The sequence below is a fragment of the Adiantum capillus-veneris genome, chromosome 13, assembly GCF_014529385.1.
Source record: "Adiantum capillus-veneris isolate H3 chromosome 13, ASM1452938v2, whole genome shotgun sequence".
Classification (NCBI taxonomy): domain Eukaryota; kingdom Viridiplantae; phylum Streptophyta; class Polypodiopsida; order Polypodiales; family Pteridaceae; genus Adiantum; species Adiantum capillus-veneris.
In genome coordinates this window covers 55,960,339-55,985,918 of record NC_140943.1, presented here as the reverse complement: position 1 = coordinate 55,985,918, position 25,580 = coordinate 55,960,339, and the positions used below count along the sequence as shown (strand labels likewise).

Sequence of the window (25,580 nt, the reverse complement as noted above, 5' to 3'; positions counted from 1 at the left end):
TATTTGATTTTTATGATGGGTTTTCCTCACTTTGAGGTGTGCCACTTGTACATTAATAAAAAACGATATATATATATATATATATATATATATATATATATATATATATATATATATATATATATATATATATATATATATATATAGAGAGAGAGAGAGAGAGAGAGAGAGAGAGAGAGAGAGAGAGAGAGAGAGAGAGAGGTTTAATAAAGCTATTGCTCAAGCAAGCATTGTGTGAGCAATTTGCTCATTGACAACCCTTTACCCTTATGCTAGTCATATGTAAGTTACTGGCAAAGATGAATGCCGATCATAATAAGGGACACTTATTTTCAAGTCTCCATGAAGCACAATATGACTTTATTGCATGTACATGCTAAATATATGCAACAAGGTGTACTCATCATGCAAGTGAACATTGAGAAAGCATTCGATATGGTCCAATGCTTATCTGCTTGCTTGGGTTAGTTTTTGGATGATTTTGTCGATTTGGAGATCTCGTATCCCTTGGCAATCTCTTCAATACGCCTATGACTTGAATGAGCTCTCTTTGTACCATTATGAACTCTACTTTGACTGTTTTTGAGTTCCTATTTGTAACAATTTAATTTTAATGGGTTTTCCTTGCTGTGATTAGTAATTCAATACAGCACTACAATAAAAATAAAAGCGTGGGTGCGTGTTACTGAACATGCTTTAAGTGAGCACCAAGAGGACCCCTCCACTATAAAGTAAGTATACAACAAACAAACAAAACACAACTTGGCTCAAACATGCACACCCCCTTGCTATGAGCATAAGAATTACAGTTGATTCAAAGGTTCTAACAGATAAACAAAGGACCATCTATGCAGCATGGTTGGCTGTACACAAGAATGCATCTCATCAATATCTGAGCCAAAGACTTTTCGTCCGCTCCTCAAGGTCGGTAACAAATGGTCCATTCACAAACGAGCCCATAGCTTTTACAAGATTGAAAAAATGGTCCCCTCCATCCTGCAACTCAACAGACTCAATGCATCTTATCTGAGGAACAATACACCTAAACAGCTCATAGACACCATTTAGAATGTAGCAGAGTAGTAGTTGACATGGGTGCTATTAACCTGAGGCTGTTTGTAGACAAAGTCATCAAGGCTGAGGGGAATGATGTAGTGCGGCAAATCAGTCCTCAAAGTCACCTATTACCAAACAAAAGACATAAAACATTTGTATGAGCAACTTCCCGTGACATGTGAAAACCACCTCACCAAATAAATGCACGTTTTTGTGCAAAAGCTGTGATGCAACATCAGAAATGTGCAGCACAAGCAAAACAACTCATTTATAAAACATAAATTGAAATGGTACTTTTTGAAAAAGAATGAAATTGGTAATTGCAAGCCATCTTCTTGGATGGCGACCAAGGATTTATAAAGCCCTTTAAATACCATTGGACAGTCAATAAAAGAGACAGTTTTTCCAACCATTGGCATCCGACGGGTATGGAATACAGACTAAATACGGATCAGACCCCCTGAGGATTCCATACAGCATACCATAAACAGTAGAATGCCGTGAAATACCGTAGAAATTCTACAATAGAACTTAATCCAAGATCAATCATCATAGTGTATACCAAAGACCATCATGAATAAGACTCATGTAGGGCTTTCAGAGCTTATCATACGCATCCAAAGCTCTCGCGCATACAGAAATAAGCGATCTTGGGGGGTCTCTCTTCTTGCTAATCACTGGGGTAAGTCCAAAACCCCAATCATACTTCCATTGGACTTAGACGCACCCGGCAAGTATGGTTCCCCACATCCAGAAAAACTATGAAAGGAGATCCCAACTGTTGTTTGCATCTATCTATCTACTATTAGGTATTTATATACATGTATTTGTATGCATATAAGCATATCAAAGCAATTCCGTTGATATTTTGATGAAGGGACCTTGAGAAATCGTGAATTTTTTTTCCGAGTGACATTGTTTAAAAAAAACTTACCAGGCGCTTATTGAGGAAAACTTCACCTTTATCTGCTAACAGGCCCTGCTTCAAAAGATTCGATGAAAAAAACGTTTAGTGTAGGCTCTTAAACTCTAGTCTGCTATCATGTTGTGATGTTTGAAATTATACACTTGAAGCTAGTTTTCCTTTCACTGTACTGCGCTCCTTTATGAGATTCTCCAAACTACCTGATGACAGAAAATAAGAAATCACATTGTCCTTTTAGAAAACAAAAGTTATCCTTAGCATATAAACCAATGATTTTCATTGACACAACCCATCAGTCGACATACACCAACAAGACATCAAGAAACCAACAAGAGAGACAAGGTAGCTGGCCCATGGGTAGCTCCAATGACATTTGCATCAACCAAGGAAGCCTTCGACCAGCAACGTGAAGATGCTATCGGACCATTCTCCCATCTACACCAATCAATGTGCGTCTTCTCTCCTAGCTATCGCCCCTCTGAATCTGTCACATATGTGGCTGCCTTTCTACCACCTCCAAGCAACAAGGTGGGTGTCGAATTAAAGCAGGACGCATGTCCATCCAAATCCTCAACAAGCAGCACATAAAGGTTGGCAAATGGCAGATATCCAAAGGTGCATATGAGACGGATGGTCAAGCGCCGACCACTATCACTATCTTCAGACCCAAAACGAAGAGAAGCACATTACAAAGCATGGTATAAAAATTGCTTGTAAGGTTCATCCCCAGGGAACAATCCACATACTATGAGCTTAGGAAGCAATGCCTTGCTTTGCATCTACAGATCAAGAATCTCCAAGCTTCCCTCCTCTCTCGGCAAGATAATTGTGTCCCAATGAAGTCACGGCCATGTATCAGTACACCCATCTGAACCACTCCACAGCAAGTTGCGCACTAGTTGGAGCAGACGTGCCATGACTCCAGAGTGAAGAGTCATGCAGGATGTACTGAACCAAGCCATCACAAGGACGACCTAATTCACCACTAAGTCTCGAAAACCCTCCTCTACATAGTGCCCCCCAGAAAACTCTATCATAAGCCTTCTCAAAGTCAAGAAGCATGATAGCCATTGGTTGTATCGATTGTCATGCCCACTCAACTGCCTCATAAAAGGTGAAGATGTTGTCCAAAATGCATCGATCCTACACAAAACTTGCATGTGAACCATGGATGAATTTTGCGTCAAGATCATAGATGCAACTGATCATTGCATTCATGTGGCTAATCACATACTCTCTCGAAAGTCTCTAGAAAAGTGATCCATGCCAATCTCTTTGTTAGAATCCGCCGTGCACATATTTTCTCTCTAAACTTGAATTTTTTCTATTCTATCTCTAAAGCCTGCAATTTCATCTCTCTAGAATTGGACAAAGTTTTCTCTCTCTAAAAAAACAGTACTTTCTTTTAAGGAGCCAATAAACAGTTACGCATAGCCTCTATAACAACTAGTTGAGCATGAGACCAAACCTCCTCTCTAGCATGCATAGCATCATCAATCAACCAATCTGCACTAAACAATGACTCATAGCCTCTGCAACAACTAGCCAAACATGAGACCAAACTCCTCTCTAGCATGCATAACATCGTCAATCAACTCATCTACAACAACAAGAGCTCAAACTAGTTTGAGTCTATGCCAAGGACCTCATCAACATCTATGTGCAACCTACCTGTAGAATCATGCGAGGCCCCAACAGAAGTCCGCATTAGTTGCTCCCTGAAATGTGCAAAGAAATCCTTATTTGCCCTATCATCCCATGTAAGAGACCCGTGCACTAGGAGTGCTTATTTGTGATTCAATACTTAAAGAACTAGACAAATATCAATCACAACATCTGAAGAGACAAGAGGTAGAATGAGCGTTAAAGATGGGCAAACTTCCCAAAAGGAAATATAATCTACTCAATCCAAGGACCTTAGAGTTGAGCTCAGTTGCAATCAACCCCAGAGTGAGTTTACGTAGACTCACACTCGTAGATCATGCAAGATGCCATGTCCACATGCATAAAAGCAAACATAAATAGACTTCTCAAACATATGTACAGAGAGAAAATTCAGTTGCTGTGTATTACAGTCTACAGAGAAAAGATCCACTCCCTTGGTTACTTGTAGGGTGAGGAGAAGAGCGCAAAATTGAAGGGGAAAAGCTGAATTCTCAGACTTAGAGATTGGCTGCCCAAAAATCAGCCACAGAAAGAGAGAGAGAGAGAGAAATGAAATGAAATAAAATGTTATATTAACGTCTTCAAAAGGCCAAAGTGACCTATGAGACCAGAAAGTTACAATGTGGTGGATCTGATACAAAGTCAGAGTAACAAGATGACAAAATGACAAAATAAAATACTATGGAATCCTAAACTGCTAGGTGTGAACTAAGCAGCTAAACTAGCTGGGATAGCTAGATCACAGCAGACCAGCATCGGTCGCTGGCGGATCTCATCAATCTCCTCCATGGTCAGTAGTCTGACTGGGCGTCATGCATGTCGAGCCAAAGTGATCCGAATCCTCTGATGTAGCCTCCGTCGATGCTGTGTAGTCCTCCGCAGTCGTGGGCGTCTGGATCTCCCCAGCTCAGTCGCTCGGTCGATCAATATGCCTCTAGTGTAAAGCGACGAGCTGTGCTGTGGTAGTAACTCCTTCGGGTGTCCAGTGGCAGCTCTAAAGAAGTCTGTGATCTGTCTCTGAGACTGGCTAGCCTTTCCTCTCATTATGCTCTCTCTGTGTCTGTGCAGCTCGAGCAAAAACAAACCCAAGCATATCTGATCCTCGTACAACATGACTCTAGAGAATGGTCCAAATCCCTATCTGAACAAGCAATGGAAGCGGCCTCGTATCTCGTAGTAGACGGGGCAGTGGCATGTGTAGTGCAACTCTGTCTCAGGCTCGATGTCACACACGGGGCATGTCCTGGCCTCTGTTGGTACTCCGCTGTATCACCCAGTCTCGATTCGCAGCTGGTGTGAAGATGTGCGTATCTGGCCAATAGCACAACGTATCCCATGAGACAAGTGGGTGTCCATGTATCTCGGCCTCGTCACAAAACCATCCTCCGTAAGCTGGAGGAGATGCTCTCTGTAGAAATCCATCTTCGTGCCCAGCTCCTGTGCTGGCTGTATCCATGTCCTCTTGGTGTCTAGCTAAGTCAAGTCCAGGCGAATGAGCCTGGTGATCTCGGACTGTGTAAGAGTCAGAGAGGGCGCATCCAGTGAGTACTGGAAGGGAGGCAATCTGTCTATGCTAAACCCATGCGCCTGAAACCATGATGTCATTTCCCCATACCAACATGCTGTATCTCCCTGCATGGCTAACTGTCGAGAGGACTCAAGTGCAAGGCGTGCATATCTGTCTCTGGGAAGTTCCCACATGCGGTGTATGAAGGAGACAGATCTGGTGAGCGCCTCAACCACCAGTGGGGCGGCAGCTAGCTCTGCTCGTACAATAGCACGTGGTACTGAAGCCTTGGCTCTAATGAGCCACGAGATCATAGAGACCTAAGGCTTCTCCATGTCCCCCCATCCATCACTGTGGCCTGTCCTCCCGTGATGATCCAGTGAAGGTCCCCAAATCTCAGCTCCATAAAGCAATGCAGAAGCCACCAAAGTGTCAAAGAGCCAGAGCTTCATGCGAGGCTCCTGAAACTGAACCTGTGAACACATCCTTTCCAATCTACCCAATGCTGCATGGGCTCTGGTCAATCTAGTCTCTGCTGCCCTCTTCAATGAAAATGCTGGCCCACTAAAAACCACTCCAAGGTAAGTGTAAGCATCTGTATACTCCACCTTCTCCTCGCCGTATGTGAAGGCGGGCACTGACCTCCTGATCCACTATGGGGTGGTATTAAATACCATGACCTTGGTTTTACCAAGGTTGACGGACAAACCACTTTCCTGGGCAAACCTATGCAAAGCATCCAAGTGACGTTGCATCCCCTCCGGAGAGTCAAAGATCAGCAAAATATCATCAGCATATAACAATAGTGGAATCCATGTCCCTGTCAGCTGTGCACCTCTATCACCATCTCTCTCAATGTAGTCAGAAACCTCATCTACATACATACCAAATAAAGTAGGAGAGAGCGGGCAGCCCTGCTTCACCCCAATAGTGGAGTAAACTGGTGTGGATAGACCCTCTGGGGTGCGTACATGCCCCACTACTGACCTGTATAATGCCATGACCCCCCAAATGAGCTCTGTGGGTACTCCCATCTGCTGTAATTTGCGCATCAATCTAGCTCTGGGAACTGTGTCAAATGCTTTGCGGAAATCCACAAAGCTACAATAGATCCGTCTCCCACGCGATCTGCCCTCCTCAATGATGGCTCTGAGTGTCAAGATATGGTCAAGAGTAGAAAAACCCCTCCTGAAACCTGCTTGCCTGGCTACGCGTATCCCCTCCCTCTCTACCCATCTACTCAGTTGCTGCTCAAGAACAGATGCGTACAACCGTGCCAATGTGTGTCCAATCATGATAGTGCGATAGTTCCCAGGCTCCATAGGGTCTCCCGACTTGAAGATAGGTACAATAGTAGATAGGCTCCAAGTATCAGGCAAGCCCTCACACATGGCACGGTTAAACATAACTGTTAGAAGCTCTGCTAGTAAATCTCTGGCATGCGTGAAATGCTCAGCCACTAAGCCATCATGATCATATGCTCTCCCAGTCCTCATCCTGTCAATGGCCTTCCTCACCATCTCAGCGGTGAAAAAAAAAAAAAGCACATGTGTGTGGGCATGGATTGGGGGGGTTGGGAAGGGGGGGTTGAATAAGAACTGTGTACAAAGATGATGCAACTGGCCCCAGGCCTCTGTAGAAGTGATGCCAGGGGGGGGAGAGTGCTCATGGAAAAGCCTCCATGCCTCACATGAGTCCTGACTCAAGAATAGTTGGTATAGATCCTGCTCTAGTCGAGCCCAAAATGCCCTCTTCTTCCGCTGCACTAGGCGTCAGAAGTCGATCCGTGACTGCCTGTGATTGATGTCCCCCAAAAGCACCTCCCTCTGAAGTCTAGCTCTAGTGTCCCGGCATTCCTCATCATACCAACTGTTCTGGGGCATGCTCCCCGAACGACGTCTCTGCTCAGGCTGGGTATGTGGGTACGCCTCTGCTACTGCATCATGTAGTGTCTGTGTCAGTATAGTAGTAAGCTCCTCCAGAGGTCGCCCTGGCTCCTCTATGCACAGGTGTCTGTAGATCCCATCTATGTATACAGAGTCCGTCTCCCGCGTGAATGTGCAGCGAGTAGGGCTGCTGCCCGTAGCCTGTGTGCTACACTAAACTGAAAAGAAATGGTCAACGACACGAGCATAGTCCACTACCACACCAACAGGTCTGGGTCCAAACGTGAGGTCCTGGATACTAGAGATGAGGCTCGGCTGAGCCATGACATAATCCACTGTGCTGGCTCCATGTCTATGTGGAAAGCATGTAAAACCCCCCGCAACGGGAAATCTCTGTAGGCCATTCAAGATGGCCAATCCATGTGCAGTCCCCATGTCTATCAAGTGTCGTCCATACTCAATGTGTTCTCCATCCTATGTTCTCCATCCTGTGATAGTCTGGATAGGCCCATCTCTGCAACATCCAACTCTCTCAGCATCTCCTCTGAAGTATCATAAAATACTGTCTGATGATGGGCAGTCCCAGCATTGAAATCCCCTAGAATGATGATATCACCATCTCTAGAGAACTCCCATATGTCATCATCCAGAATAGAGAAGGGGGACTGTCCTCTGGGTGGTGCATAAACTGACGTACTCGGGGGAAAGTAGCAAATAGCAATGTAAAGATATCTGCCTGTCTCTGCTCTCAATCTCACCCACATGTACCTAGCTTGCTCATCCCTACGGGCTATATGTATCAATGGCTGCAACTCCTCCCTGAATAACACTGCCACTCCGCCTGAGCCCCGCCCTCTGTTCTCTGATCACGTCTCCTGTCTACAAGCTGTCTCCCATCTATATCCACTAATGTGAGGCATAGATTGCCCCGGGGCTTGATGTGTCTCAGAGTAGAAGACGATGTCTCTTACCGTAAAACTATCCTCAAAAGCACCCACATCAAGACGCATAGATCCATTACAATTCCAGGTGGCAACTTTGAGTGTGGTCCCATAGGTCTCGCACCGTCATGTGCAGCGCCGCTCTACAATCACCACCCGGCCATCTCTGTAGAAGGCCGTCTTTCCCTTCTCCCTTGCCGCTTGAATCTCTGGCATTACCTCTCTCATATGTGCAAGCTGTGTGAGAGTGAGGTCATCTCCAAGGAATATGCCGGTTTTCTTTAGTGTAGGGCGCTTCTTCAAGAAGTCCTTTGCCTCCATGGATGGGAAACGGATGATTAAAGCTCTCCCTTTTGAAGTCTCCCCATTGCCTTGTGTCTTCTTCCCTACCCTCCATGCCTTTGTATGAGTAGCCTCACTACCCATCATGCGGAGAAGTTCTTCGACTTCCCCTTCCACATCATCTCGGTCTTTTAGACCGGTTACTCTTATATGCAAGGCTCTAGCTTTCCTTCGCTGCTCTTCTTCTAGAGTCATGTTGATGATTGTAGGAGTGGGGACGGATGTGGTTTCTTTCCCTTTCCCTTTCTTAGCGACTTCTATCCATTTCTCGGCTTCATCCGCCTTCTTCTGCGTCTTCGTGATCACATCCATCCACGAAGACGTCTTTACCACCTTCTGTTTCTCCTCCTCTGTGATCATCCATACCTGCTCCTTGATGACCTTGATCTCCTCTATCACCGAGGGCTGAAATTCCCCTTCTTCCAGTCCACTGCTTACTCTATCCGCAAGCTCTCGCTTGAGGGCTGTGACCTCTTCTCTAAGTGCTTGTGAATCCGCCTTAAATGCTTGTAGCTCTGCGTGCAAGTCCTCTTTCTCCTTCTTCCATTGCGCGCCTTCATTGAGAAACATTTGAAGAAGGTTGGCCTTCTCTTTCCACCATCCCTCCGTCTCTGCTTTCCATTCTTTCATCTCCCTTTCCATTTGTGTTATCCGTTGTTTGTAAGCACAAAGGTTGCCTTCCTATGGGGCTTACATACTGGCGAAACGATCATGGCCTCCACTGGCGAAGCGCTCATGGCCTCCATTGGCGATGCGGGTATAGCTAGATGCTCTAGCTCGGCTGAGTCCATGCGGATAGGGCACAAGTCCAGCCTGCAAGGCCAATACTCGGCAACAAAAGCAATGTGAAGCACTAGCTCACTTTGGCTCGGTTGAGACCAGGTGGCCTTATCCAGACACCTGCTGGCGGGTATGACTGTGCAACCAAAAGGAGATATATTCGGGAGCCTTTAGCTCGTGACCCCCTCAACAACATACATACCTCGGGTAGTGTCAACCCGGATCAGAAAACCTGCTGCATACATTCGGAAACAAAAAAAACCACAGCCAGCGCTGGCTCAGCTGAGACCAGGCAGCATCCACAACACAGCCCCTTATGGGCAATACGAAACAAGGAAAGAATATGTAAATAGGTACCCCTCGGTCTGCCTGCAACTTGCTCTTCCACAGCTCTCCAAAACCTCCACCTGCTCGAGTGAATACTGTCCAGAAAATTATGTACTGTCACTGCTTGGAACGCTGTTTACTGTTACTGTCTGCAGAGTATTTGACGCAGTTGCTGCAGCAGGCCACACGGAGCTGACAGTGACGAGCAGGCTCAGGGTAGCAAGGGCGTATCTCCTGCAGGCATAGGACAGGTGCGCAGAGCAGCTGGGAGAGACAGGGACTGGCTCACTGCATAGAGAACGTGCAGGCAGAACAGAGGACAGCTTCGCGAGCCCACACAGAGGCGCTGGTGCAGGCGTAGAGCAGCACAACAACGCGCAAGAAACCCTGGTGACCTGCACACTCTGTCCTACACCTTGTGCGTTTTGCTCTGAGCCTGTTGAACCTGCACGAACCCTAACTGCGCGCGCTGTTGACCCTGCTGAACCTGCGCAAAACCCTAACTGCGCGCGCTGCTGAACTTGCTCGAAACCCTAACTGCGTGCGCTGCTGGGCCTGACCTGCTGAGGCTGCGCAGAGCTCTCTCTATACTTGCTAGAGAGAGAGAGAGAGAGAGAGAGAGAGAGAGAGAGAGAGAGAGAGAGAGAGAGATGAAATGAAATGTTATATTAACGTCTTCAAAAGGCCAAAGTCACCTATGAGACCAGAAAGCTACAATGTGGTGAATCTGATACAAAGTTAGAGAAATAAGATGACAAAATGACGAAATAAAATACTATGGAATCCTAAATTGCTAGGTGTGGACTAAGCAGCTAAACAGCTAGCTCGGATAGCTAGATCACAGGAGATCCAGCATCGATCGCTGGCGGATCTCATCAATCTCCTCCATGGTCAGTAGTCTGACCGAGCGTCGTGCATGTCGAGCCAAAGTGACCCGAATCCTCTGATGCAGCCTCCATTGATGATGTGTAATCCTCCGCAGTCGTGGGCATTTGGATCTCCCTAGCTCAGTCGCTCGGTCGATCAGTATGCCTCTCGTGTAAAGCGACGGGCTTTGCTGCGGTAGTAACTCCTCCGGGTGTCCAGTGGCAGCTCTAAAGAAGTCTGTGACCTGTCTCTGAGACTCGCTAGCCTCTCCTCTCATCAGGCTCTCTCTGTGTTTGCGCAGCTCGAGCAAAAACAAACCCAGGCATCTCTGATCCTCATACCGCATGACTCTAGAGAATGGTCCAAAGCCCGCTCTGAACAAGCAATGGCAGCGGCCTCGTATCTCGTAGTAGACGGGGCAGTGGCATGTGTAGTGCAACTCTGTCTCAGGCTCGATGTCACACAGGGGGTATGTCCTCGCCTCTCTTGGTACTCCGCTGTATCTCCTAGTCTCGATCCACAGCTGGTGTGAAGATGTGCGTATTTGGCCAATAGCACATCGTATTCCATGAGACAAGTGGGTGTCCATGTATATGGGCCTCGTCACAAAACCATCCTCCCTAAGCTGGAGGAGATGCTCTCTGTAGAAAGCCATCTTCGTGCCTAGCTCCTGTGCTGGCTGTATCCATCTCCTCTTGGTGTCTAGCTGAGTCAAGTCCTCGCGAATGAGCCTGGTGATCTTGGACTGTGTAAGAGTCAGAGAGGGCGCATCCAGTGAGTACTGGAAGGGAGGCAATCTGTCTATGCTAAACCCATGCGCCTGAAACCATGATGTCATCTCCCCGTACCAGCATGCTGTATCTCCCTACATGGCTAACTGTCGAGAGGACTCAAGTGCAAGGCGTGCATATCTGTCTTTGGGAAGTTCCCACATGCGGTGTATGAAGGAGACAGATCTCGTGAGCGCCTCAACCACCAGTGGGGGGGCAGCTAGCTCTGCTCTTACAATAGGACGTGTGGTACTGAAGCCTTGGCTCTAATGAGCCGCGAGATCATAGAGACCAGAGGCTTCTCCATGTCTCCCCATCCATCACTGCGGCATGTGCTCCCGTGATGATCCAGTAAAGGTCCCCAAATCTCAGCTCCATAAAGCAATGCAGAAGCCACCAAAGTGTCAAACAGCCAGAGCTTCGTCCGAGGCTCCTAAAATTGAACCTGTGAACACATCCTTTCCAATCTACCCAATGTTGCATGGGCTCTGGTCAATCTAGTCTCTGCTGCCCTCCTCAATGAAAATGCTGGCCCACTAAAAACCACTCCAAGGTAAGTGTAAGCATCTGTATACTCCACCTTCTCCTGGCCGTATGTGAAGGCAGGCGCTGACCTCCTGATCCATTTTGGGGTGGTATTAAATACTAGACCTTGGTTTTAGCAAGGTTGACGGACAAACCACTTTCTTGGGCAAACCTATGCAAAGCATCCAAGTGACGTTGCATCCTCTCCGGAGAGTCGGAGATCAACACAATATCATCAGCATATAACAACAGTGGAATCCATGTCCCTGCCAGCTGTGCACCTCTATCACCATCTCTCTCAATGGAGAGAGAGAGAGAGAGAGAGAGAGAGAGAGAGAGAGAGAGAGAGAGAGAGAGAGAGATTGATAGATAGTTCTATTATCGTCCTCGAAGGTCAAATATGACCAATGGGACCAAATGAACATGTCACATGGTGTGAGTGGAGGTCATAAGTGACTCTCGATGCTCAAAAATGGTTGAAATGAGCGTCGCAATAGAGAGTCCACATCGTGGTTGGGAGAGGAGGGTATGTAGGGAGAGCTCATGGCTGAATATATGGGTAAAAGAGGACCTAATGTGGTGAAACGCTGAGCACTCAAGTAGTGTGTGGTACTCACTCTCTGGCACTTGACGAGGGCATAAGGTGCAAAGTGGATGAGACTCCTCGCCAGTGCCCCAACGTCCTATCTCGCAGCGTAGAGAATGGGAGCTAAAACGAATGGAGGCAATGGTGCGGATTGCACTCAATGGGATGGGCTCAAGGATGTAGGGATGGGTTCGATTACCGCGTTCGGAGAAGAAGAGAGATTTGTAGTTTGAGGCAATGTGTGTGGTGTAATGGCTGAAGCGAGAACCTTTCCCAAGCCGTGATACATTGGCGTTGTAAGAAGGCCTCATTGACTTGGGAGTCGATCGATGCATCCTTGACCAAGTGACATGCATCCCATCTTCCAAACCATTTCTTGATGTTAAGCATCCACCCCGAACTTAGTATTTTGCTATTGCATGTCTTTTGGACCTTCTGATTTGCTTCATATGCGATTCTAGGAAGTCGATACAAAGGGCTACGTTGTATCTTAAGCATGTACAACACAACCCTTTGCATGCCCAAGACCTCAATTGGAAGTGATCCGGACTCAAGAAGTAAGAGCATGTAGGGTATTTGTGTCTTGACTTGGAGAAAGTTGGTAAGAAAACGCTTTTGGACATTCTCAAACTCTTTCCAAGTAGACTTTCCGATGCTACCACCCCACACCTCCACTCCATAAAGAAGCACTGGTGTCACCAATGTGTCAAAGAGGTACTTTTTGAGAGCCCAACACTTGATCTCTCCAGCATTGCACATGTTCTCAAATGCATAATAAGCCCTCTTTCCGGCTTCCAAGCGACGCATTGCGCAATCTTTCCATCTATGATTGGATGGAATCTCAAGGCCAAGGTACTTGAAGCTATCTACCACTTCAAGTTGCTCATTGTTGTATACAATGCATGGATTTTCATCATTGAGGGTCTTTATAAGCATAACCTTGGTTTTGGATTCATTCACGATCAGCCCGCTATGTAGGCAAAAGCGTTCCAAGACACTCATAAGCTTTTGTGCATCTTCTAAGGTATGTGCCAAGAGCACTACATCATCGGCATAAAGCAAAATCATGATCACCGCATTTCCGATCTTAACCTCTTCTATGCCTTCTTGTTGCATAAAATCAAGAACCATGCATTCCAATTCATCAATGAGTAGCCCAAAGAGGGTTAGGGAAAGTGGGCATCCTTGTTTGATACCAATGGTGCTTGCAAAAAATTTTGAAATTCCATCTCCCATACGTAGTGGACATATCACTTTTTGGTAGATGCGAAAGACTGCATGCATAAATTCTCTCGGCACTTGAAGGCTTTGCATACGTCTCCAAAGATTTCCTCGTGGTACCATGTCAAAAGCTTTCTTGAAATCCACAAAGCAACAATACAACTTTTTTCCTTTCAATCGAAACGCTTCCATAAGAACTCGAAGAGTGACAAGGTTATCAATAGTGCTATGATGCTTTCGAAAACTTGCTTGGCCTAGCGTACGTTTGCCGTTCTTTTCAGCCCATTCACTTATCTTCATCTCCATGATATATCCAAATAACTTTGCCATCAAAGAACCAACCATTATAGTGCAATAGTTGTTCACATTGTTTACATCTCTTCCTTTGTACAAAGGTTTGATCCAATTTTCACTCCAATCATGAGGCATGCCATGCTGAAGTGCAAGGTTAAACATATCGTATATCCAATATCGTGTTTTCTTGCTTGTCCATTTAATCATTTCAGCCTTGACACCTTGAAGGTCCTCTATCTTGCGGGTAGCACGTTTTTCAAGCACGCAACATACATCTTCAATGGTGAAGAAGGGAGGCATAAACGGAAGGAAGCTACACCACTCCATCTTATCAACATTAGGTTGCTCATAGAGGTTCTTGCAATGCATATACATATCCTCAAGAGTCAAGTCCCCAAAGCTCTCAACACGCTTGCCTTTTAGATTTTGCCAAAACTTGCTACATGCATGTGCTTTCTCTTGCGCTAAAAGAAGTTGTTTTTTGACTTCCCGCCTTCTTCTCTTTTTTTAAACAAGTGCTTTGTATGTGTGTGAATGTTCCAAGTAACTCTCCTTGTCTTTGCTTGCATCCAACCTTAGCAAGTGTTTTCGGACTTGACTACATTCCATGCCGAACCATTTCTTCTTGGTACTACCCTTATTAGATCTTTTGCAAGACATGTGTTTCACCGAAAAGCATTCCCTCGCACAAGAGCAAATTACTTCTTTGAAAACTTTCCACTTGCGTTCTAATGTTGGGCTCTCTTGATGCTCTCTCATGCTTAACATTTGGTCCACCATATCAACATATATAAGTGCTCGTTTGAAGCCTAGACGTAGGTACGAATGATTCACATCATGATTGGAGGCTACATGCTCAAGTCTTTTACCACACTTGAGGTCAATACATAGCATCCTATGATCCGATTCCGGATTCCATTCACAAAGTGTAAAGCTTTGTATGCATTCTAGAGTGGCTTCCGAAAACAGCATATAGTCGATCACACTATCACCATTGTGCTTTCTACATGTAAAGTCATTGGTGCCTTGCCATAAAGATACACCATTTGCAATGAGCGTTCCGGTACTATTGCACATATGTAAAAGTGACTTTCCATAGTGATCCAATTCTTTTGCATCATTAGAACTTCGATTATACATGTATGAGTCATCCATTCTTCTTGAAACATGCGGCATGTCAACTTGTTGTGTATCGTGTTGTAACGTATTTGTGCGAGCATTCATGTCTCTAAAGACAATGACTTCACCTTGGTCCTTGTAATGAGCAATGTCTTCCTCTAGTTCAACAAAGGCCCGATCTCTATCCATGTCCAAGTGAGCATAAAAGTTGGAGTCATAGTGAGGAATGTAGCAACCAACCACAAACATGACTTGACCATTGGGTGGGCTGATTTTCAGCCATAAGTAGCGTTTATACTTATCTTCTTTGACAAGGAAACATCTTTCAAACCCTTTTTTATCATACATGCTACGCCTCCTTGGCCTCTACGTTGCTTTGCATTTTTGGCCCACATCAAAGAATGCACATCATATTTGTCAAATCCAAGAATTCGTTGCGCATCATGCTCCCATGTTTCGACAAGAAGGATCACATCGGAGTCATTGGTAAGCTCATCAATGCCAATTCCCGCATTCCATGGATAGCCGTTACAATTCCAAAAGCTTATTCGCAAGCGTGAGTTGGTCTCATAGATCATGTGTCCCTATTTGTTGGGTGGACTTGCATCCTCCTCAAGTGACTTTTCTTCTTGAGATGACACCTTGACCTTCTTGGTTCTTTCCTCATATGCTTTACGACGTACATTTTGTTGCATAAGAGTGCAATCCTCATATACATTACAACCCGTTCCTTTGAACCGAGAGAGAGAGAGAGAGATGAAATGAAATGAAATGATATATTAACGTCTTCAAAAGGCCAAAATGACCTATGAGACCATCAGATACGAAGTGGTGAATCTAATACAATGCCTGAAGTACAAGTACAAAAAAGTACTGAATGTAAAATGTGAAAATGAAAATGAAGTGTGAAATGTGAAATGTAGAATAGGCCCTCAAGGACACTCTGGGTGTCGTGCTAGAATGCCTCTGATCCTCTGCTGGAGTCTCCGTCGATGGAGTGTGCTCCTGTGTCTCGGTCGTCGTCGTCTCAACCTCCCGAGCTCAGTCGCCCTGTCAATGAGGGTGCCTCTAGTATGAATGTGGGTATAACTCTGTGCTGGTGGTTGGTCTCCTGACTCCCTCGATCCAAAGAAATCTGTGATCTGTCTCTGTGACTGTCGTACTCCATGTCTCCTCAGTAGACTATCTCTATGTCGATGTAGCTCAAGTAGATATAAGCCAAGGCATCTCTGATCCTCATACCTCATGACTCTATCTAGGGGTCCAAAACCCTCCCTGAATAAGCAATGGAAGCGCCCTCGCATCTCATAATACACAATGCAGTGGCATATGTAGTGTAGCTCTGTCTCTGGCTCTCTATCGCATAGTTGGCATATCCTATCCTCCAGTGGTATCCCTTTGAATCTACCCGTCTCAATCTCCAGCTCGTGTGAGGATGTGCGAATCTGACCAATAGCACATCGCAAACCATGAGACAAATGAGTGTCCATGTAGCTCGGACGAATCACAAACCCATCTCTCGAAAGTTGGAGAAGATGCTCTTTGTAGAAAGCCATCTTCGTGCCCAACTCCTGCATCGGCTCTATCCATGTCCTCCTGGTGTCCAACTATATAAGATCCTGACGAATGAGTCTAGTGATCTCCGTTCGTGTGACTGGCAGTGAGGGTGCATCCAGGGAATACTGAAAAGGAGGCAGTCTATCCATGCTGGGATCATGCCTCTGAAACCATGAGGTCATCTGCGCATACCAACATGATGCGTCTCCTTGCATCGCCGACTGTCTAGAGGACTCAAGAGCCAATCTAGTATATCTGCCTCTATGTGTATCCCATTGAATGTGCATAAGAAACACTGATCTGGTAAGAGCCTCAATCTCTATAGGAGGGGCGGCTACCTCCGCTTGAATAATCGCATGTGGTATGGAGGCCTTGGGTTTAATCATCTGGGATCATAAATACCAAGGGTCTCTCCATGCTCCTCCAACTGTCATGATTCACAGATGGTCCCCAAAACCTGGACCCCATAAAGCATCGCTGAAGAAACCAAAGTATCAAAGAGCCATAGCTTTGTTCGTGGTTCTTGAAACTGAACTTGCGAACACATCGTCTCTAGCCCTCCCAATGCCGCATAGGCTCTGGACAGTCTAGCCTCTGCTGCTCTCCTCACAGTAAACCTCGGTCCCGTGAATACCACCCCCAGATATGTATATGCATCTGCGTACTCCACAATGTCTTAACCATATACAAGTGTAGGTGCCGATCTCTTGACCCACTGTGGTGTGGTGTTAAACACCATAACCTTGGTTTTACCAAGGTTTACAGACAATCCACTATCCTCTGCAAAGCTGTGCAGTGCATCCAACTGTCTCTGCATGCCCTCTGGTGACTCTGATATCAACACAATATCATCAGCATATAATAACAAAGGGATCCATGTCCCTGCTAGCAGAGCGCCTCTGTCGCCCTCTCTGTCAATGTAGTCAGAAACCTCATCTACATACATACCAAATAGTGTAGGGGACAAAGGACACCCCTGTTTCACTCCAATAGTGGAATGAACAATGTCAGAAATTCCCTCAAGAGTGCGTACATGGCCAGTCACTGAGCCGTATAAAACCATGATCCCCCATATGATCTCTGTGGGTACTCCCAACTTCAGTAGCCTGCGCATCAATCTGACCCTCGGCACTGTGTCAAATGCTTTGCGGAAGTCCACAAAGCAACAATACATCCGTCTCCCATGTGCCCGACCCTTCTCAATAGTGGCTCTGAGTGTAAGAATATGGTCCAAAGTGGAAAAACCCCTCCTGAATCCAGCATGTTCTGCTGCTCGTATGCCCTCATTTTCTACCCATTTACTCGGTTGCTGTTCTAGAATGGATGCATACAACCATGCCAATGTGTGCCCTATCATAATAGTACGGTAGTTCCTTGGCACCATGGGGTCCCTTGCCTTGAAGAGAGGTACAATAGTAGATAATCTCCAAGACTCGGGTAGTCCCTCACATATGACACGGTTAAACAACCTCGCAAGAACCTCTGACAAAAAATCTCTAGCATGTATCAAGAGCTCTGCCACCAAACCATCATGATCATATGCTCTCCTAGTCCTCATCCTGTCAATGGCGTTCTTCACCATCTCACTGGTAAAGAAGGTACTAGTGGCTAGACATGGCTCTAGAGGGTCTGGTAAAGGTGGTTATCCAGGTCTTGTATATAATGATGCTGCATACTGACCCCAAATCTCGGGAGAAGTAATCACTGGAGGAGGTGAGTGCTCATGAAAGAGACGCCAGGCCTCACCTGAATCTCGACTCAAAAAGAGCTGATACAAATCAAGTTCTATTTGGGCTAAAAAGGCCCGCTTCTTCCGTCGCACTAAACGCGGAAGGGCAATCCGAGATTGTCTATATGTAATGACTCCAAGTATAAGCTCGCTCTGAATCTGAACTCTCATCTCTTTGCAATCCTCATCATACCAACTATTTTGAGGCATGTTCCCAAAACGTCTTCTCTGATCTGGTTGAGTGTGTGGGTATGCCTCTGCTGCTACCCCATGCAAGATCTCCGTCAATAGAGTGGTGATCTCCTCCACGGTATATACAGGCTCGGCTGCACATATCTGACTCTAAATCTCCTCCACATAAACTGAGTCCGTCTCTGGTGTAAAAGTATAACGTGTGTGTGCAATCCTCCGTGGTGTCTGAGAGGCACTGTATTGGAAAGAGACTGAAAAAGTCAAGAGAGCATGGTCCACTGCTACTCCAACAGGTCTAGGTCCCACACTGACATCCTGAATACTAGAGATGAAGCTCGGTGAAGTCATGACATAGTCCACTGTACTGGCCCCATGTGAATCCCCTAGACGAAGGAAAAATCTCTAAAACATTAAGTATGGCCAAACCATGCGTAGTCGTCATCTCCATGAGATATCTCCCATACTCTGTGTGCTCTCTATCCTGTGAGTGTCTGTCAAGCCCCATCTCCGATATATCCATCTCTCTAAGCATCTCCTCCGAGGTATCATAAAATAGCGTCTGGGAGTTGGCCGTCCTGGCATTAAAGTCTCCCAAGAGAATGATATCTCTATCTCTAGAGAACTCCCATATGTCATCATCAAGTATAGAGAAAGGAGACTGCCCTCTAGATGAGGTATAGACTGATGTGCTAGGGGGAAAGTAACATATAGCAATGTATAAGAATCTACTCGTCTCAGCTCTCAGTCTAACCCACATGTATCTCGCCTGATCATCTCTCCGGACAATCTGTAATAGCGGCTGCAACTCCTCCTTGAATAAGACTGCTACCCCTCCTGAACCTCGACTCCCATGCTGGGATCTAGTGTCTAGCCGATAAGCTATCTCCCATGAATAACCAGTCACACGTGGCATCAACTGTCCAGATCTTTGATGTGTCTCTGAGTAAAAGACAATGTCTCTATCTCTGAAGCTATCCTCAAAGGCAGCCACATCCAGCCTATATGATCCATTACAATTCCATGCCGCCATCCGGAGTGTGGTCCCATATGTCTCGCACCGTCATGTTGTGCGTCTTTCCAAAACCACTACTTTCCCTCCTCTATAAAAGGCAGTTTTTCCCTTCTCCCTTGCTGCCTTGATCTCTGGCATCAACTCTTGCATATGTGCTATTTGTGCTAAAGTAAGGTCATCCCCCATAAATATCCCAGTTTTCTTAAGTGATGGTCTCTTCTTTAAGAATTCCTTCCTTGTTTCCAAAGTCGAGAAACGCAAGATAAGTGCTCTCTCTTTGACGTTTCCCTTCTCATCCACTCCCTTCTTTCCTACTCTCCAAGCACCTGTGTGCATAGGTTCCGAGATGCCCATGCGCTTCAAGAGTTCCTTCACTTCTTCTTCTACATTTTCGGTGTCTTTGATACATGTGATACGCACATGGAGGGCTCTATTCTTCCTCCTCTGTTCCTCCTCAATGGTCATATTGATGATGGTAGAAGTCTGTGCGGCTTCTGGCATCCGGGCCTTCCCTTTCTTTGCACCCTAAATGCATTTTTTTGCTTCGTCAACCTTTTCCTGTGTTTTAAAAAGGCGCTCCGCCCATGAGGAAGCCGTTTTCGAGTTTTGTTTTTCCCCTTCGCGCAGAGTTTTCACCTGCTCCTTAATTTCTTCGAGCTCCTTTAACATCGAGGGCTGATTTCCCCCCTCCATTTTGGGCATAATTTTGCAAGTTGCGAGTTCCCCTTTAAGCTCTTCAATCACTGCATCCTTTTCCTGCATGTACTTTTCCACATTGGTTTTCCAAGATTCAAAGCTTGCAATTGCCTCATCCAACTTTTTTTGCATAATACATTCCATTACATTCACTTCTGCCCGCATTAGAGCCTGCATCTCCCCTTTCACAGATAGATACATCTCAGCATGCTTATCAAGCATCGCTTTATACAATTCTTTCCTCATATCTGCATACATAGAATTCTTATAACTCTCTGCGTTTGCGTACATCTCTTTCCTGATGTCATCTCTCATAAAGCTGAGCTCCGATTTAATCATCACTTGAACCCTCTCCATCATTAAATCATCCTAGACTCTGACGGTTTTCCCTGCCCGTAGAGAGCTTGGTGAGAGTACACTATCTTTGTTTCTTCGTTTGAATGTCGCTTTCATTTTTTGTGGGGTGGTGAAGCAATCTGTATCACCATCCTCGCCTGGTTGGTCCATCCGAGAGAAAAGAACATGGGTCCTTCAATGAACCCGTGTGAGATTAATTATTAGTTACAAAAGAAGAAGAAGAAGAGGAGAGTTTTAACGTCGTAGGAAACTATCCCAAGAGACCTTAAAGATCTAGCCAACGAGGAGAGTTGAACTAAAGACCTATTATTCAAGAGGGAAATGGCATAACCAATCTACCACACTTGGGTGATAGAAAGGTTATACCATTTTCCTCTTCTTGCTTCTTGCTTACAAGAATGGTGAGGGGAAAAGCTTGGAAATTCAAGATGAAGGCGAAAATTTCATATTTACAAGTGTGCTGCTATAACTTGGACACTCCAAGTCAAGAATCTACTGCGACACGACAGGAATTCACTTCAAACATTTCACAATTTGATATGACACCGGCCCGGCGGAGTTCCGTGCCAAAAGATATCGGCCCCAAAGATTGGTACCCCTTTCGGTATTTCTTTTATATTAAATCTGTGCTCAAAGTATAAGGGAGTGGGAGGGTCTCACTCTCAGACTTTGCGTCCGGATGCTCTGAGAAGTGGAAGCCCAAGCCACACTTATGAAGGTTTACAAGGGATGCCAAAAGCAACACCCCAAAAGCTGCCCATAAAAAGCATTCAAAAGTAAGGTAACTCCTCTCACAAGGCTTGCTTAATAAAATAAAGCAAAGCTTAAAATAAAGCTCTCTCTCTCTCTCTCTCTCTCTCTCTCTCTCTCTCTCTCTCTCTCTCTCTCTCTCCCAGAGTTCAACGTAGCCCAAAAGCTGTCGTACGTTGTTGCCACGTCATCAAGCCGTACAGCCTCCGTAAAATGCACCACAAAACAGGGGGGTGTCTGTACGCTGCTGCCACGTGTCACTGTAGAAATTCGGGACTACCTGCCACATCAGCAATGCACCAGGTGTGTGTACTGCCACGTCACTGGTTTGTGACATACCCCCCTCTTGAAAGCATTGTAATCGCCCTGCCTGCAAAACAAACAGAAGCCATAAATTGTCTTAGCAGACACTGGCTGTTAGTACTGACTCACTAGGAACACATATCTAGCACATGTACAAATCGACAGCCACATCACACGACATCACTGGACATCACTTGACATCACAGGACATCACATGACAAATCATATTCATTCGGATCTCAGACCATGATTAATCGGCAACGTATTTAGCAATCGCATCTAGATCCACTCAAGACCTCATAGATGTCCGATTGACTAATCCTTATTGCAACCATGTCTATCGAGATCTTTCAGACCGAAATGCTGCAATCATTTCGTCTATCAGTTCCTGCACTTAAACAAGTCAAGAAAAAATTAATATCATATTATTGGGAATTCCAGTTCATAAAGTCATTACAGAAGAATACTGTCAGCTCAGAGTATCCCCGAAACTCAAAAGTGACATCAGTGACTTTAGTATCAAAAATCGGGGCAATCTGTTGACAAAGGAGTGGAGCGACTCCCCTCTTGTGCATACGCACAGCACCAAATTCCGCCCAATCTGAGTTCAGGGTTCCATTTAGAATAGACTATGCTAAACCAAATGCTTCAAGGTAAAGATTCGCAATCTGAGGACTATCTACTAGGTCATCCTCCTCCATCCACTTCGAATCCAATGCGGGATAGTTCTTGAATTTAACCAAGAACCTTCTTATCGCTTTACCCTTTATCTTTCTGTCTTTATGTGCCAATATTTGTTCTGGAACAAGGATCTCCTAGTTTTCTTCCACTTCGGGTTGCTCATCAGGCTCCCCATCGTCGGCACATCGCCTTTAAAAGGCTTCAAGAGACTCACATGAAAAGCATTGTGAATTCTCCAAGTATCAGGCAGCTTCAGCCTAAAGGAGACATCATTTATCTTTTTGGAAATCTGGAAAGATCCGTAGTATCGCATACTAAGCTTTGGAAAAAGCCTCTCATTTCCCTTTTTCTTTCTCAGGCGTGCCTTCGCAAAACGTAAGAGCACCCAATCGTTCTCCTTCAATTTCAAATCGTGACGATGGCGATCTGCTGACTTTTTCTGTCTTTCTTGAGATTTCTACAAAGCCTCGCGGACCTTGGCAAAAGCAGTGTCCAAGTCATGCGTGTACTCGTCCGCTTCAAAAATCTTATATTTCGTGCTTAGGCAGGGTGGAACCTTCGTAGCACCTTCAATAATCTCAAATGGCGCCTTCCCTGTCGAAGAGTGTATTGTGTTATTGTAGGCAAATTCCACCAAAGGTGAATACTTTTTCCATTGAGTCTTCTAATCCGAGATGTAAGACTTCAATATATCTAGTAAACACTGAATTAGCAATCTTTGATTGCCTGTCAGTCTGCGGGGGGAACGATGACGAGAACTGCAACCGTGTGCCAATGTTCTCCCAAATAGCCTTCCAAAACAAACTCGTAAATCTAGGGTCCCTGTCGGAGACAATCGTCTCAGGCATGCCGTGTAATCTGAAGATTTGGGCCACAAACAGTCTCGCTAGGTGATCCGGCGTGACTGTTTTCTTCACTTGAATGAAATGAGCTTGCTTGCTAAATCTGTCAATAACAGTTCAGATACCATCGTGACCACTCTGTGTTCTCGGGAGATCAAAATTGAAATCCATTGCAATACTTTCCTAGGAGCGGGTGGATATGGGCAAAGGTTGTAACAATCTCTGTGTTTTATGCCTGTCAAACTTGACTTTCTGGCATACCAAGCAACTGCGTACAAAATCGTCCACGTCCTTCTTGAGTCTCGGCCAAAAGAAGTATCTCTCTACACCTTTCAAGGTGGTAGCAATGCCGCTGTAACCCGTAAAGGTGGACAATGGCATTTGGTTAGAATCTTTTCCCTCAACGGCTGTGTAACGCACAACATGGTTTTCTTTATCAAGTAGCCATCCCAAATGGAATATCCCACTACTACCTTCCCATTCCGTATCCGAATGAAAATATCTGCAAAATCTGTATCTGTGGCATACTGATCGACCATATCCTCGAAGCCACAAGCATCACAATATACTTCAAATGACTTCTGCACGTCCGACAAAGTCAAAACTGGTCTTGTAGTCAATTTCTCTTTCAATGTCTGAAAGGCAGTCACCTCTGTGGATCCCCACGTGCGTCAACATATGCAGAGGGGAAGAAACCTCTGCAAACTTTCTAATGAACCGTCTGTAGTACGAACATAAGCCCAAGAAGCTTCTAACTTCATGGACATTCTTCAAATCGGGTCAATCACGGATAGTCTCTATCTTGGCCGGGTCCATCTGCACTCCTCCTGCTAAGAAAATGTGTCCCAAAAAGTGTATCTCGAATAGGAAAAATTCTTTTTTTTTTGCATTAATCACTAACTTGTGATCTCGTAATGCCTGAAAGACCTATAGCAGATGATCTCTATGTTCTGAACCTCATCCTTGGAGAAAACAATGATGTCATCAAAGAAAGTGCCAACAAATAGTTTGTACTCTCGAAAAATCCTGTCCATCATCCGGTTAAATGTCGCTGGAGCATTGGTTAGGCCAAAAGGCATCACCAAAAACTCAAATAACCCAAAAGTCATTCGAAAAGCTTTCTTGTAGACATCTCCCGGTGCGATTCAAATCTGATGATATCCGCTCTTCAAATCGATCCTGCTAAAACACGAGGATCCCTGTAGTCGGTCAAGAATATCATCGATCATTAGAAATCTGTTCTTGATGGTGATTATGTTGAGAGCTCTATAATGGATGCACATTCTCCAAGGTCCGTCTTTCTTCAAAACCAACAACACTGGAGAGCAGTAAGATGAAGCACTAGGCTCGACAAGACCCTTTTCCAAGAGGTCTTTCACTTGGTTCATAATTTTTTCGTTCTGGGGTCGGCTCGCACGGTTAGGTGGCCGGTTCGGTGGTGTGCTTCCAGGTATCAAATCAATGGTATGATCCTCAAGACGAGCTGGTTGTAACTCGCTTGGCAGGCCCTTTGAAAAGCAATCGGCATGAGTGTGGAGAAAATCTTGGCATTCTTTATAAAGTTCAGACATATTTGTCCTTTTCTCATCATTCAACTCTTTCAAAAAGATCGAGTAAACAAACAGACTGGATTTCATTAATTTTGAAACGGCCGAAGATACAATAGGGACAGACTCGCCCTTAAGTTTTACATCAAGTACAATAGTTCAGCCCTTCTCTGTAGTCAAAGTCGCTTTTCTCGCCCAATAGTCGACCACAGCGTTGTTCTTATGGTACCAGGGAATTCCCAAGAGAACATCACAACCTTCCAAGGGTATTATGTAGAAGTCCTCGTGCCCCAAGTACCCTTGACAATGCAACCGAAGTTTGCCAATGACAGGTGTAATGGCTACGTCCCTACCGGGTGCCGCTAGAACTGCCTCTGCTAGTGGTCCCATCCGATCGGGCGTGATCTCAAGCCGCGCCGCCAATTCAGGTGAAATGAAGTTGGTCTTGGCTCCTCCATCAAAGAAAATCAAGGCTTCTTGGTCTTTCACTTTGCCCCAAGCTCGGCAAAGTTCTGTACTCTCGTCAATCATGCTTGGATCAGTACCCATGCAATCTGGAACCAGTCCTGCCTTTATCCTGCCTTTTCGTCCACATTCCTCAGCTGCTTTCGAACCCTTAGGCATGTCTTCATCTTTGTCGTTCTATTCTTTCGGTGCCTTTTTAGGGCACTTCGCGGAGATATGCCCAGTTTCCCCACATCCAAAGCACTTCCCCTCTTTGATGTAGTTAGCTCACTCTCAAAGAGTGAGCTTGGGTCGTGCATCCTTTTCTTTCTTTTCTGGGTTGCTCTTCTTCTTTCTACTTTCATTGTTCGAAGTCTGTTCGGTCCTTCGCGTCATGATTTCATCTGTGGGGTAGGTCAAATTGTCTGAATGAATGGCAAATCCCCGTTTCGCATGACTCATCAGTTCCTGAACGGAATCTGACTTTTGCTATAAGCAGTGATCTCGGATCTCTGTAGGAAGTCCCAAGATAAACCGCTCAATCTATTCTTTGAACGAGATCTTCTTAAATGAAGAAGCTGGTAGAAAAGAGCTCCAGAATCTCTCGCAATATGCGTCCAATGTATCCTTCATGGTCATTCGAAGATGGTTCCAAGCAG

At 45.4% G+C, this 25,580-nt stretch overlaps 1 protein-coding gene across 6 annotated transcripts in view; it reads right to left on the bottom strand.

The window, feature by feature from the left end:
* Positions 1 to 346: 346 nt before the first annotated feature.
* The window catches only part of LOC147444038 (uncharacterized), a 162,676-nt gene continuing 137,442 nt past the window's right edge, over positions 347 to 25,580 (bottom strand). For 5 of the 6 annotated variants that reach the window (XM_086526780.1, XM_086526783.1, XM_086526782.1 and 2 more), the window contains exons 12-15: positions 2,123 to 2,181; positions 1,991 to 2,035; positions 1,107 to 1,181; positions 347 to 996 (exon numbers count right to left, since the gene is read on the bottom strand). In XM_086526780.1, the coding sequence (XP_086382906.1) occupies positions 886 to 996; positions 1,107 to 1,181; positions 1,991 to 2,035; positions 2,123 to 2,181 (290 nt within the window). In that variant the 3' untranslated portion in view covers positions 347 to 885. The remainder of the gene's footprint in view (positions 997 to 1,106; positions 1,182 to 1,990; positions 2,036 to 2,122; positions 2,182 to 25,580) is intronic. The other variant, XR_015190010.1, reaches the window with a different exon arrangement.